The sequence below is a fragment of the Canis lupus genome, chromosome 8 (assembly GCF_048164855.1).
Source record: "Canis lupus baileyi chromosome 8, mCanLup2.hap1, whole genome shotgun sequence".
Classification (NCBI taxonomy): Eukaryota; Metazoa; Chordata; class Mammalia; order Carnivora; family Canidae; genus Canis; species Canis lupus.
In genome coordinates this window covers 52,383,420-52,397,743 of record NC_132845.1, presented here as the reverse complement: position 1 = coordinate 52,397,743, position 14,324 = coordinate 52,383,420, and the positions used below count along the sequence as shown (strand labels likewise).

General features: G+C 46.9%; 1 protein-coding gene across 1 annotated transcript in view; it reads left to right on the top strand.

Moving 5' to 3' along the window:
- Positions 1-969: 969 nt before the first annotated feature.
- The window catches only part of GPR139 (G protein-coupled receptor 139), a 42,949-nt gene continuing 29,594 nt past the window's right edge, over positions 970-14,324 (top strand). Inside the window, exon 1 of the mRNA XM_072833981.1 lies at positions 970-1,128. Within this exon, the coding sequence (XP_072690082.1) occupies positions 1,005-1,128 (124 nt within the window). The 5' untranslated portion in view covers positions 970-1,004. The remainder of the gene's footprint in view (positions 1,129-14,324) is intronic.

Below are 14,324 nucleotides of genomic sequence, written 5' to 3'. Positions count from 1 at the left end.
GTGAGTGTGTGAGTGCGCCCACATGACTGGGTATTGTGTGTTTCTGTGTAAGTGTGGGGCAGTGTGTGTGTGTGAATGGTTGCAACATCCTGATTCCTGACAGAAGGTACCCGTGTAGGGGGCTTCTCTTAGCCAGCCCGCAACCCCCTCGAAGGCGCTGCACTCAGGGACAGGCCACCTCTCCTCTTGCCCAGAGTCAACACACGCCCTGAGACACGCGCACCCTCCCTTTCAAGTGCAGATGCTCTGGCCCCGGAGAACCCACAACCCCTGAGCATCCCCGCTCCCCGCTCCCCGCTCCCACAGCTCCCCCCGCCATGCCCTACGTGGAGAGCCCTCCACGCGGAGAGGGACGGGAGGGACTCGGAGCACTGGCCAGCCAGGGGGACCAGAAGAGGCTGGGGGCAGAGTCAAGAAAGGCAAAGTGAGGACACGCTGGAGGAGTAGAGCCGCTGCGGGAGAAGCAGGTCCCACCCACACCACACCCCTCCCACCGCGGGTGGGGAAGGGGTGGCGGGTTCCCACCCGGTCTCCCTCGGGGGTTCCCGAGTGCCACTCCTCCTCGGAAACCGGAGCTGGGAGAAGCAAGCTGGGACCCCTCCTCCCGTCCAGCCGCCCCCCGCCCCCCCACCCCTCCGCCCCAGCCTCCGCCGCGTCCAGGCTGCCGCTGATTGGCTGCGGGGAGCAGCGTCCCAGCTCCGGGTCTCCGAGGCGGGAGCCGAGCGGGTCCGAGGTGGGAGGCGCACCCGCCGGCGCTGGGAGCCCCTCCCGAGTCCCCGCGCCCCGCGCCCCGCGCCCCGCGCCAGGGCCGTGCGAGGACTCCCGGCGGGCAGGTGCGGAGCGCGCAGAGCGGAGCCCGGAGCCCGGCCGAGGGTGGAAGCAAGTCCTGCGGGGAGAAGGCGCCGCTGCTCCAGCTGCTGCTCCGCCGCCGCCGCCGCCGAGCCGGCGTCCAGAGCGGGGCGGCCAGGCCGGGCGCGGAGACGGGGGCAGCGAGGGGCGAGCTCATGGAGCACACGCACGCCCACCTCGCCGCCAACAGCTCGCTGTCCTGGTCCCCCGGCTCGGTCTGCGGCTTGGGCTTCGTGCCCGTGGTCTACTACAGCCTCCTGCTGTGCCTCGGTTTACCAGGTGAGGAGCGTGCGGGAGCCCCGAGCGCCGAACAGCCCTGCCCAGACCCCCGGGCCTGGTTATCCTCGCCCTGCGATCCCTGGCGCCCCCTCGGAAAAAGTTTAAGGCTTAAGGGCAACTGCGGACATTTAGAGACCTGGAGGGTGGAAAGGAAGTTGTTGTGGCCTGGAGGAGACTGTCGTCTGTCCCTGTGTGTGTGTGTGTGTGTGTGTGTGTGTGTGTGTGTGTGAGACGAGCGTGCGTGGCAGCTGATGGGCATGGTGTGAGTATGGGTGGCTGTGAGTGTGCCTGTGGATTGGAGTATTTGCATGCGCATCTGAAGGGTTCCACGTCCCTGAGGGTGTCCAGTGGGGGGCTGTGTGTGTGACTTGACTGCACGTCCCGACAGATGGCTTAGTGGGAGCTTCACTTCGCCTGTCGCCCCCCTCCCCAACGTCCACCCCAGCGGGAGGAAACCTCCGCCCCTCTGCCCCACCGTGTGTCCCCTGCCTGATTCGAGGTGAAGCTAGAGGATCTGATGCCCAGCACTCTTTCTCTGGCGCCTGTGGGATGGAGCAAGGGATGAGCCCTTGCTGTGACCCTCTAAGCGAGGAACGGGTCTCTAAGCAGGCTAAAAAGAGTCAGCGTGGTTCTGGGACCAGGCCTGGCCAGGCCAAGGGTCTAGAGACACACTTGAGGCCGCCACTTCAGGGGGTCACAGTCTCCTTGAGGACATGCCTTGCCCCCTGTCTTGGCTTCCCTGTGCATCCACCCTGGGCAGCCCGTGACTGCTGCGGATGTCTAGCTGGTCCCACATCTTAACGTCCTCTCTAAAGTGTGGCTGAGACTTGTGTTGAATTCCTGAAGAGAGCTGAGCTGCTGGGGGCTGGGGGGGAGGGGTGCTTGCTGTTTGGGGGAGAGGAGGAGGGGCTTCCTGGGGTTCTAGCTGGAGATAAACCCTTCTTCCGAATCATCCCTGAGACAGTCTGGGTGGCAGAAAGATTCCTAAAGATCACTTGCAGACAGATGAGAGAGGGACAAAAGGAAGCAGAAAGAAAAGAAAAAAAATCCAACATACAGCCTAGAATCACAGCATCATCTACCCTGTCATTCCGCATCCTAGGATCCTGGGAACCTGGGAGCTGGATTTCTGAGAGGTTTGCTGAGATTTCCTCTTCAACACATTCAACTTGGTGGTCAGGCCCCCCTGATAAGGTTGTTTAAATAAATCCCCCCTCCCAAATTTTGGCAGGCACAGAAAGCATAAGTTTACAATCACTGAACCTCTCCCCCAGCGAGTGATGAGGTTTTTATTACTAACTAATCGTTCTGGCTGCCCTGGGAGAGATGCTCAGCCTCTGATTCACCCTGCTGGGGCAGCAGCACGTGTCCTATAATTACCTTGAGTAGGAATTGATTCCAGTCCAGCCCCCTACCTCCCCCTGACAGCCCTCCTGAGCCTCTCCCAAAGCTCTCTTATGGTGAGTGAGTTTTTGAGAAGGTTGGTTATTGGTGACACTTGCTGAACCAGAGAAGTGACAGGCACCCTTTTCTTTTCAGCTCTCACATCAGAATTAGCCTGACCCCCTCCACCTTCACCGCCCACTTCCTCTGCCCACTAAAGTAGCTAACCTCTCAGGTTTTTCTGCTGAAAACCCTTTAAGGGCCAGAGACCTAAAGACACGGGGAGGTTCTAAGGGTCCAGAGCAGGAACATGAGGATGAGCAGAACACAGCAAAGCTCAGAACTTCAAACACCTCAAGGTGGAGGTACCTCACATCCCCACAGCATAACTCCGATGCCAGCTAGGGCCTTCTTGACCTATAGCATTGGTACCTATTGTGTGCCGGGCAGTGGTAGGCACAGGCTCATCAAGGCTGAGCCCGGAATTTGGAGACTTATAAGAGGGAGGGATCGGGATGAGAACTGGGAAGGCTTTGATGGGTTCTTATGCTCAACTAAGGGTTGTGACCACCTACTGTGTGCCCAGTGCTAAAGAGGTGCCGAAAGGACACAGGGACCCCTAAAGTACAGGCCCTGCATTCAAGGAGCTCACAAGTAGAGCTTGTGGTAGATGCAGAAGGACCAAGGATTCTGGAAAAGGATGACTGAAGAGGCCAGGCTTGCAGGAAGACCATGGGTGGATAATGGTTTTGTTAATGGCTTGCCAGGTGGTTCAAAGGTAAAATCCTTAAGTCATTCTCTTACAACCATCAGGGCAGGCAAGTATGTCCTTGTAAATAAGGATGCGGCTTGTAGAATGAAGCAGAGCTGAGTGTTAACATGTGGACCTTCTATGTCTCTGTGCCTCAGTTTCCACATCTGTAAAATAGGCATTAGGACAGCAGCTACCTCCTGGAATGATGGTGAGAAATAAGAATATTTATGGAGATGATGGTGCAAGTTAAGCACTCAGCTCAGTGCCTGACACACACGGATTGCTGCTGTGGTGCTGTAGTTGTGGTCTTCGCAAAGCTGATTTGGTTGTAAGGAGTGAAGGGGTACTACTTGGCATGCGAGCCAGAGAAGGGTCTGGGAGCCACAAGAAAAGCACTTAGCTCAGCGCCTTCCTTACTCCTGCTGAGCTCACTACAGTATTCCCCTCCCCACCCCCAGCCACCAGCAATTAGCAAACCCTCATTACCCTGCTACTGACCGGGATGCACAGCTATGTTGGGTGTGAAGTAATAGACCACAGGGCTTGGTAATATTGTTGAAAACTGAGATTTTAATTGAATCACTTTTCCTGGCAGTGGACTCACTCCATTTCCAAATTCTCACAGGGGTGGTTGAAAACATGGGTGGGAACCAGGGGGTGGATAGGGAGTGGCTGAGTGTTTGACAATAGGGGAGCCAGTAACTAGGATAAAGCACAGATGTTTCTTACTACCTTCAGTCTCTAGACTGAAAAGAAGAGCTTAGGAAAAGTCATGTGGTCCAATACCCAACTTCTAGGAATGGCCCCAGACAGTCTACCTTAACTGGTCTGGAGTGGGTCCCAGGGCGTCCTAATGTGAAGCAGAGAGAGCTCTGCCACTTAAGAATTCTTAATCTTTCTGTACCACAATTTTCCCCATCTATAAAAAGGGGGGTAAAGAAATAGTGTATATTAAATAAGACTGTCTATATAAAATGGCCTAGCACAGTGCCTGGACTGAGGAAAGCCCTTATTAGTGCCTTCTCCACACTAGATCTTTTTCTATATTAAATGCTTAGATCATTGCACTTAATCCCCACCACATCCCTATGACCTGTACTTGTCCCTGAACCCATTTTACAGATGGGCAAACTGAGATTCAGAGAAGTAGAGCATCTTGTCTGTAGTCACACAGTCAAGCCAGCACGTAAACACTTTCGATTGCACCACAGCACCTTAATTATTGCCAGAAAGTTCTTTTAACTAACTTCAGTTCTTTGTGCTGTGTACTCAGTGGAAAAAATTGGTGTCCCAGCTGTCCCTAAAACTCTCTTTTCTCCTCCTTTTAAGTAAGCAAGATGTTTCTAACTTTTCAGAAATGCATACAATAAGCCAGCCAAGCTAACAAGGTAGAGTTGGGGACACTGATGGGGCCAACTGGGACAAAACAGTGCAAAGCAGAAGGCAGTGCAGGAGGAAGAGATGAGCCTGATGCCTGGGGGAAGAGAACGGCAGGGAGGACGGGTGAGCCTGGCTGATAAGGAAGAAGCAGAGTGAAATTAAACTGAGATTTGAAAGATAGTTTTAAAATTTTACCTTCTAAAAGGCACCAGAGATGTTAAAGGAGACAAGGTAAGGAAGATGATAGCCTGAAACCACATGCCGCCCAGCAGATAGGAGCATTTCTGCAACTGCCAGTAGGGGAGCCAGTAACGAGGAGAAAGCACAGGTAATATCTGCCTGTGAGGATCGGTGCAGGATGGAGGTGATAAGTCTTGTCACCTGGCAGATAGTCAGTGCTGTGATACACAGGAGTCACAATTGTTGTTAACCAGGGATGGGAAGATGGTGACCTGTCAGCTGGACTGAGCCCTCCAGATGTGTTCTCATTCACCGGTAAACCTCTTTCAATAAAATCTAGTAAACAGGTTAAGAGTATAAGGTCTGGCGATAGATCTCGGGAGTCTGAGTCCTGGAGTTGCTACTTATAAGCTATGTGACTTTAGGCAAGTGGCTTTAACTATTCTGTGCCTCAGTTTCCCCATCTGTAAAATGGGATGATGGCAATAATGGCACATACCTCACAGCGTTGCTGTGAGGATTCAGTGGGTTATTCATTTAACACACTGCCTACCACATAGTAAGCTCTCTACAAGTAATTTTTTTTTCATAAAAATTAGGAAAAGAGACCCCTGGGTGGCTCAGTGGTTGAGCATCTGCCTTCAACTCAGGGCATGATCCTGGGATCCTGGGATCAAGTCCCACATTGGGCTCCCTGCAGGAAGCCTGCTTCTTCCTCTGCCTAGGTCTCTGCCTCTCTCTGTCTCTCATGAATAAATGAATAAAATCTTTAAATAAATAAAAATTAGAAAAATATTTCAACTTGTTTTATGACACCAGCTTTACCCTAATACCAAACCAGACATTTCAAGAAAACTACTGATTAATTTTCCCCATATTGCTTCTCAGCCTTTTGGCCAAGATTAAGTGATTAATATTCCCCATGAACACACACACACACAATCCTCAACAAAATATGACCAAATCTAACTCAGGAATATATAAGAATAATAATAAACCAAGACAAAGTTGGATTTATTCCAGGAATGCAAGGCTAGTTCAACATTTGAAAATTGTTCAGTGTGATCCACCATATTAAAAAACCCAAAAAAGGAAATCCATATGATCTTTTCAATAGATGCAAAAAAAAAAGTATTTGACAAAATTCAACATCCATTTGTGATAAAAATTTACCAAACTAGGAATAGAGAGAGAACTTCTTTAACCTGATAAAGAGCATCAATTAGTAACGTGTAGCTGATAGCACATTAAATGGTGAAAGATGGAATATTTTCCCTCTAAGATCTGGAGAAAGGCAAGAATATCTGCTCTTGCTACTCTGATTCAACAGCTTACTGGAAGTTCCTAGCCAGGCAAGAAAAAGAAATGAAAGGTATACTGGAAGGAAGAAATTAAACTGTTTCTATTCACAGATGATATAATTGCCTTCAGAGAAAATCACAAAGACTCCACAAAAAAAAAAAAAAAAAACCTCCTAAGAACTAATAAGTGAGTTCAGCATGTTTGCAGGACACATTATTAATACAATACCCTATTGTATCTCTATATATTAGCAATGAACAATTTGAAACTAAAATTTAGATTTAAAAATAGTAGATTTCTATGTTCCCTTGAAAAAATAGAAGAACTAACATTTGGCTTATATTCCGAGAATACTGGCTGTGGCTGAGGAATAAGGCTGCTTTCCTACACAGTTGCTTTTGTGTGGTGCGTGTGTGTGTGTGTGTGCACGCGCACGCACATTAAATAGGTAATGACATTCATATTATTCAAAAACCTAAAAATATAAAAAGGCACACATTGCAAAATCTCCCTACCATTCCTTTCCCCTGCTCGCCAATTCCCAAATCTACTCATCATCACCACCACACAGGTAACTAGCTCATCAGTATCTTGGTTCCTTATTTGTTCTTTCAGAGTATTTTAGTATATACACAAGCCAAGTATGAATAGAGGATTTTGACTCTTCTTTCTTTTTACTCTCCTCAAAATGAGCAGATTGTACACATTGTCCTCTGTCTTGCTCTTTTTCCCTTAGTATATTAATCAACCGTAATGGTATATTGAAAACTTTTCATTCTTTTATGAAACTGCATAGTATTTCATTGTGTGTTTGTACCATAATTTATTTAATGGCTGCTCCTTTCAAAAGCACATGGGCACTCTAATGTGAAAGTCCCTACATGCTGTACTGAACTGTCCTCTGTAACTTGTATGGCCCCTCTTTATGCACATTTGGCCTTAGGATCCCTTTTAAAACATAGAGAAAGAGCACTGCATGAAGAGTCCTAGATTCCAGGCTTAGCTCTGGCAGTAATTTGCCGGTGGGTCTGTCAAAGACCTGGGAGAGCTGGGCTCTGCTTATATAACTCAGTTGGAGACACGGCCCTTAGTTGGGACATAAGCACAGACCAATGAAGTAGCTATGGGGGAGGCTGGCTGGGCTGGGCCTTGGGCTGGGGTCCAGACCAGTAGCTTTGTTGTCCTTGCCTCTGCATGATTCTTGTAGTGATCCCATGTGTCATTTCTGCTTTTGAGGCTGAGTATAAAATGCATTGCATTGGAACTGAATGGACATGGATTTGGATCCTGTATCTTACCCGAGTTTGCGATGTGATCTCAGATATGATACTTCACCTCTCTGAGCCTCAGTTTTCATTTGTAAGAAAGCAGTCAACCAAGGTCAGCAGTTTTAAGCAAGAGGTCTCTAATGTCAAGCTGCCTAGGTTTGAATCCTAGCTCCCCTACCCACTCGTCTGTGACCTTGGGCAAATTTCTCACCCTCTCTGCGTCTCAGCTTCATCAATGAGATGGGATCATAATAATACCTATCGCATGGTATAGTTGTGAGGATCAAATGAAATTGTAAAAATGCTTAGCACCATTCCTGGCACGTTTGCTCTCATATAGAGTAAGATTCGGTAAATGTTATTAACCTTCTGTACTCTGCATTGTTGTGGTGGTAATCCAAAATAAAATATGCAAAGGCTTCTCACAATCCCTCAAACATTGTGGGAGTTCAATAAATAGTAGGTCGCATTGTTTTTATTGCTTGACAGGTCAACATGCCTTGTAAATCTCCCTAAGCCACACATTACTTTATATATGGGTCTTTTCCAAAAATGCACAATTCCACTCAAAGTGCACCCACCAGGAATGAAACTTTTTACCCTGGAAAACTAGGAAAGAATTATCCAAAGGATTAAGTGATCTATTCTAACATAAGCCTAAGGAATTTGTACCTCTCAGTTGTCTGTGGTTTAGTGAAACTTCCAGAAATACTGTTAGTCCAGAACATGAAACCTTCTTCAACTAAAGTTGATAAAAGGTCTGACAAACACCCAGCAAGCACCCTACAGCCAAGCTCATGAACAGAAGTGGGGAAGTGAATACAGACCCTGCCACTGAACCTCCATGTGATCTGAACTATGAGGGCAATGCTGATAGGAGATGCCAGCCCTGCAGAGGGTACCATGAAATGCTGGGGGCAGAAGAGCACAGGCGTCTCGAATTCAAATACCTGCTAGGGGCAGTCAAATAGTATAAATGCACACAGTGGCCCGGTTTTAAGAAATGTTTCAATTACCTAAAGAATCTTGCTTCCTTGCTGTTTTTTGAAAGTACATGGCTCTTTTGGTCTAATTTTCCCTCAGTGGTAGAGATATCATATGTACCAAAACCACTGCACTTTCCTCTGAACAACTGCTAACACATATGTTGTAATTTCTATGTGCTAGGGATTCTTCAAAGCATTTTAAAAGCACTAACTCATTTAACTCTTCCAATTACCCTTTGAGGCATATGTAGTTATCATGCCCATTTTTCAGATGAGAATGTTGAGGTACCCACAGTCACATAGCTAGAAATTGACAGTGATACTTGGTACTTCTGTCCCCTTATTATAAGAAAATGGCAGCCCAAACACAATGGCAGCTGACAATTGACACTTGGGCTAGGTCATGAGGGATGGGAGTGACACACAATAGGGAGGTTAGAAAGGGGGAGGTTACAAAGTGCCACCATCACTCAGCTCTCCAGCCATTCTAGTATTGCCAAATTCTTCCAAAAATCTAGGAATCCAGATTTTTATGTGAAATATCCCAATGTTTCAGTGTTGGCAACTAATTCAAAAATTTTAAAAAACACTCTGTGAGCCAGCACTGCATGTGCCAAACCAAACATATCTGCAGGCTTGATACAGCCCACCAGGCTGCCAATTCACAAACTCCAGAGTGGGTAAAGCTTCAAGAAGCACCAAGAAATGCCAAGGGGGTCACAGTGGGTAGAGAATAAAAGCAAGATGTGAGGGGGGAAGAGCAAGAAATAAAGGAGATGGAGACCCAAATAGATACGTGGCTAAATTTTTTTAAAAGCATGCCAATTCAAGAAACCAGGGATTTGGCATAACTGAAAGACAGAGCTCCAAGTAGTAACCACAAATTGCATGTTGACAATGTCCTGGAACACAGATCCACCATGTTTTTGTAAATGGAAGACCCCTTAAAACTGACGGCATGGTGTATTAGGATGTGGGCTCATGGTCCCCACTGACCTGGATCCAAATCCCGGGCTCATGACTTCCTATAGGTGGGGTTCTGACAAGTTGCTTGAACCTCTCTGGGCCTCAGTATTCCTCTCTGCAGAATGGGTATAACAGTACTGTTTTCACAGGGTGTATGGTATGGAGAAAATGAAGCAATGCATGGCCAGCAGGGGCCCCAGTGTCTGCCACTCTGTGGCTGCTGTTTTATGATGTGTGCAAGCACCATCATTTTATAACAGGAGGAAAACTTGAGACTTGACCCAAAGTTGCAATGCTAGGAATGGCAGAGTTGAAACCAGAACTCACTTTCCCAACCCTTACCTGGTTCCTTTCTTTACAAAATCACACTGCTAGTGGTCTCCCGAGGAATTAAAGTGATAGGAGTAAAGGAAAAACAGGCTGTGGAATCTTAGAGCTCAGAGTAATCATCTAGATTTGGGGAAGGGACTTGTTGTTATTGTTGTTTTATGTGGGATTATTTTAGGTGGTACAAGGCTGTATCATCATTAAATCCCTTTTCAGTTTTCTCAGGCCTTCTGATTCTGTCAAACAGAAAGTCTCATCTTGGTACTAGTGTCTTTAACACCTTTTCATGTGTACTAAATCTGCCTTTTTAACAGAGCAGGCGTAGGGCTCGGTATCTAACTAAAATTTAATGTTGCCCTTGTATTTTTTTAAAGATTTTATTTATTTATTCATGAGAGACACAGAGAGTGAGAGAGAGAGGCAGAGACACAGGCAGAGGGAGAAGCAGGCTCCATGCAGGGAGCCCGACATGGGACTCGATCCCAGGTCTCCAGGATCACGCCCCAGGCTGAAGGCGGCACTAAACTGCTGAGCTGCCCAGGCTGCCCCTGTTGCCCTTGTATTGTCATTGTATTTATTTTTAAGAATATCTTCTGCTTACAACAGAGACGGGTGGGTTTGTTATTCAGGGTTGCTATATGTCCATGCTGTCCAATATAGAGACCCCCAGCTTCATGTGTCTATTGAGCACTTGATATGAGCACAACTTAGGAACTGATTTTTTTATCTGATTGCACTTCAATTAATTTACAATTAAGCCTTGATACTCAATTCAGTTATTGAAAAATAACTGTATACTTGGAACAACTTGGGTATATGAATCTAGTCTTTTCAACTGTGTATTTTATGACATCTAAACAGAGATCAAAGATTTCCACTGAAAAATTTAGCATCCAAAGAGAAATGTGCCCAGAATGTAAAATACATGCCAGACTTTGGACATTTAATATGAAAAAAATTAAACATCTCACTAATAATTTATATTGATTACATTTGAGATGAATACAGTTAAATAAAATATATTCTTAAAATTAATTTCACTTGTTTATTCTTATTTTGTTAATGTGGCTGCTAGAAAAATTGAGATTGTATATGTGGCTCACATTGCATTTATATTGGACAGCAGTATTATATAAGGTATAAATTCAGGGGAGAAAAGGGCAAATCACTTTTTTTAAAAAAGTATTTATTTATTCATGAGAGACACAGAGAAAGACAGGCAGAGACATAGGCAGAGGGAGAAGCAGGCTTCATTCAGGGACCCCGATGTGGGACTTGATCCTGGGACCCCAGGATCACGCCCTGGGCCAAAGGCAGGCGCTAAACCACTGAGCCACCCAGGCGTCCTGGCAAATCACTTTAAAACAAAATGTTAAGTAAATGAAAGTACAGGGAACACAAGAAAATGGCAAAAATCATAACATTGGTTGGCCAATCACTACCATCTGGGAAGCCCTAAGCTAGTACAATGCTCTTAATATAGAAACTGAGGCCCTACAGAGGACAAGGAATTTCCCCCAAGGTTACATGGTTAACCAGGTGTGTCCCTGACCCCATATCTTTTAGATTCTGAAACCAGTGTACTTTGACTATTGTAAGAGGGATAACCCTTCCATCTCTACCCTCACTAAGGGAAATGTAAAGAAGGGATGGTCAGGGTGTGGGAAGGATGTGATTACCTTGGATCCTGGTGGGATTCAAAGTGAGGGAACATCTCTGTGTGGATAAGCCAGGATCTTTGCTTTTCCAGCAAGTGAAAGCTGAATGACTTGGTCTTCTCTTGAGTAAAGGTCGTGACCAGCTGAACTACACTGAGAGTTGGGACTTTTAACTGAAATATGTTTTCATTTTGCTCCATAGCAAAAAAAAAAAGAGAGAGAGAGAGAGAGACAAGAAACCAGAAAGTACAATGAGACAGCTGCATCTGCATTTATTTTTTTAATAATAAATTTATTTTTTATTGGTGTTCAATTTGCCAACATACAGAATAACACCCAGTGCTCATCCCATCAAGTGCCCACCCATCCATCCATCTGCCCTTCCAGCCAGTATCCATCCATCCATCCATCCTTCCAACCATCCAGCTGTCCATCCATCCATCCATCCATCCATCCATCCATCCATCCATCTATCCATGTGCCTGGCACTATCAAATACTAGGCTGTGTTAGGCTCATGGCAAACCTGAAAAGACCCACCCCTGTTTGCATGTGCATGAGGAAGACCAGCATGATCACAAACCTGAATAAATGTAAATAGTCATGTGTAAAATGAACATTAAGGAGAGGCACATGGTGATAGGGGAGCTTTTCAGGGGGAACTTGCCCATGGGGAAGCCAGGGAAAGCTCCCTCAAGAGAAACAACTGGAACCAGAAGGCTGAGGAAGGAAAGAATGGAAGAAGCGAGGGGGACAGGCTTTGCAATGACTCTTAGGCAAGAGGGGACTGGTGCCACATAGCAGAACAGACAGAGGATGAGTCTAGAGCTCCAAAAGGCAGTCTGAGGACAGGAGGAAAACAGGGCGTGAGATGCAAGCAGAGGAAACAGGAAGCCAGAGCTTTGTAGAAACCACACCAAGTGACCCTGAATTGGGACAACATTCTACAGTGTTGACTCCTTTTAACTGCTGGTAATCACCAGCAACTTATTTTCTTTAGCCTCTCATTTGCCAGATTTTTGGCAGCTGAAGACCTGGGGCAATTGCTTTTCTACCAAAGACGTTCTTACCGTTTTCAGCTAAGTGCAGTGAAAACTATCAGCCACATCACTTCACAGGAAGGACTCTCCACAGACCCACACACAGAGGCACACACACACACACACACACACACACACCAACATACAGAGGTGTATGCACACACATGCACACACAGACATATCCACACACAGACATACACAGACATAGACACAAACAGACATGCACAGACAGACAGACCCCCACAGGGAGACATACACAGACACATGCATGTGCTCGCTCTCTCTCTCTCTCTCTCTCTCTCCTCCCACAGTCAAAGGTATAGAATGGCCTGGTGATTCTGTTCTGGCTACTGCCCTCTGCTTTTAGCATTCCTGGCCTCACCACCACAGTTCAGCTCCACAGAGCTGCTGACAAGAACCATCATCTGCCTCTTGAACAAAAAGCAGTGGCTTCCCTGGAAGGTGGCAAAATGGAGCAGTGATTGGAGAAAGACCTCAAGAGAGGCCAGTGCCATGAAGAGGGTAGGGATAGGCATTCCTTAAAGGAATCGCAGGCCCACACTCTCGACCTTCACAGAGCCTGGTCCCCACATCATGTCCACCTTCCACATCCAGGACCCTTCCAGAACACCACCTGTCCTCGCCAGAAGGCATCAGGAAAGTAACACTTGGCTTAGGAATTAGGCATATCTGAGAGTTCGAGTCCCAGCATTGCAACTTTGCTAGTCATGAGGTTGTGAGCTCATATTTACCTTTTCTGGAGCCTCAGTTCCCTCATCTGACAATGGGGGTGATAACATCAAGTTTATTCATTTAGCACATATATGTGGCACCCCTTTTAGGAAGGCATTGGAGGAAAAACAAAGATTGCCTGCACAGGCATACACTCTACTGCAGAGACAAGCAGTAAACAAGTAAACAGATGCATAAACAACACTATTTGAGATACTGATAATGCTATCAGGAAAACAGCATGATAAGGCGATAAGGAACTACATCAGATAGGGTGGCAGGATGGAGCTCTCCAAAGAGCAGATGTTTGCACTGAGAATGGAATGATGGGAAGGAGCTGGCCACAGGAGGCACAGGGGAAGGGCATCCCAGGCAGAGGGACCCACCAGGGTAATAGCTCAGGGGTGATGAGCTGGAGTGAAGGCAGACTTGTGTGGCTGGAATATGATGAGCAAGAGGCAAAGTGGCAAGAGATGAGGGGAAGAGGTGGACACGGCTGGACTATGGGGGCCTTTTGGTCTACAGTGTGGAATCTGGATTTCATTCTAAGAAGAGATGGGAGGCTTTTAAGCAGCTGACATGACCTAATCTGAGTTTTACAAAGGTCTTTCTGGCTAACGTGAGAAAAAAAAAAAAAAACACACAGATAGAAGGTGGGTTAGGAGGAAAGCTGCAAGAAGTGGAAGCTGTTGTAGCATGAATGATCCCTGGGCTCCAGTAGGAGAGAGTGAGCAATACCTGTGAAGTGCCCAATGCAGTGACTGGCACACAGCAGGAGTGTAGGTCAAGGGTCATGTTCACAGCTTCTGCAGTCCTACTCCTACCCCATCCACCATCACCTCAGTCTCCAAATAAAACAGCATCAGACAAGTGAAATGAGCAAACTAACAATGTCCTCAGATATCAAGGACGTCTGTGCCTGGCTCTCCGGGCACTGTGGCAGAGCGCCCACAGCACAACAGAGAGCTATCATCTTGGTTGTGGCAGTGGGCAAGTCCTGCTAATGATCCAGCTGTCAGTTGCAAGAGTCCTGAACAGAGAGAAAGCAAGTGTCTGGACAAGAGGAAAAGGGTCACCTTCAGTGCTGTCATTTGACAAATGAACAGAATTGAGTTCTGGCCAGCATGGTAGAGGGACATTGTCACCGTGACTGCATTCAAGTCTAATGACCCAGGGTACAGCAGGAGGATGAGAATAATGCCCCCAAGATTGAGGTGGAGA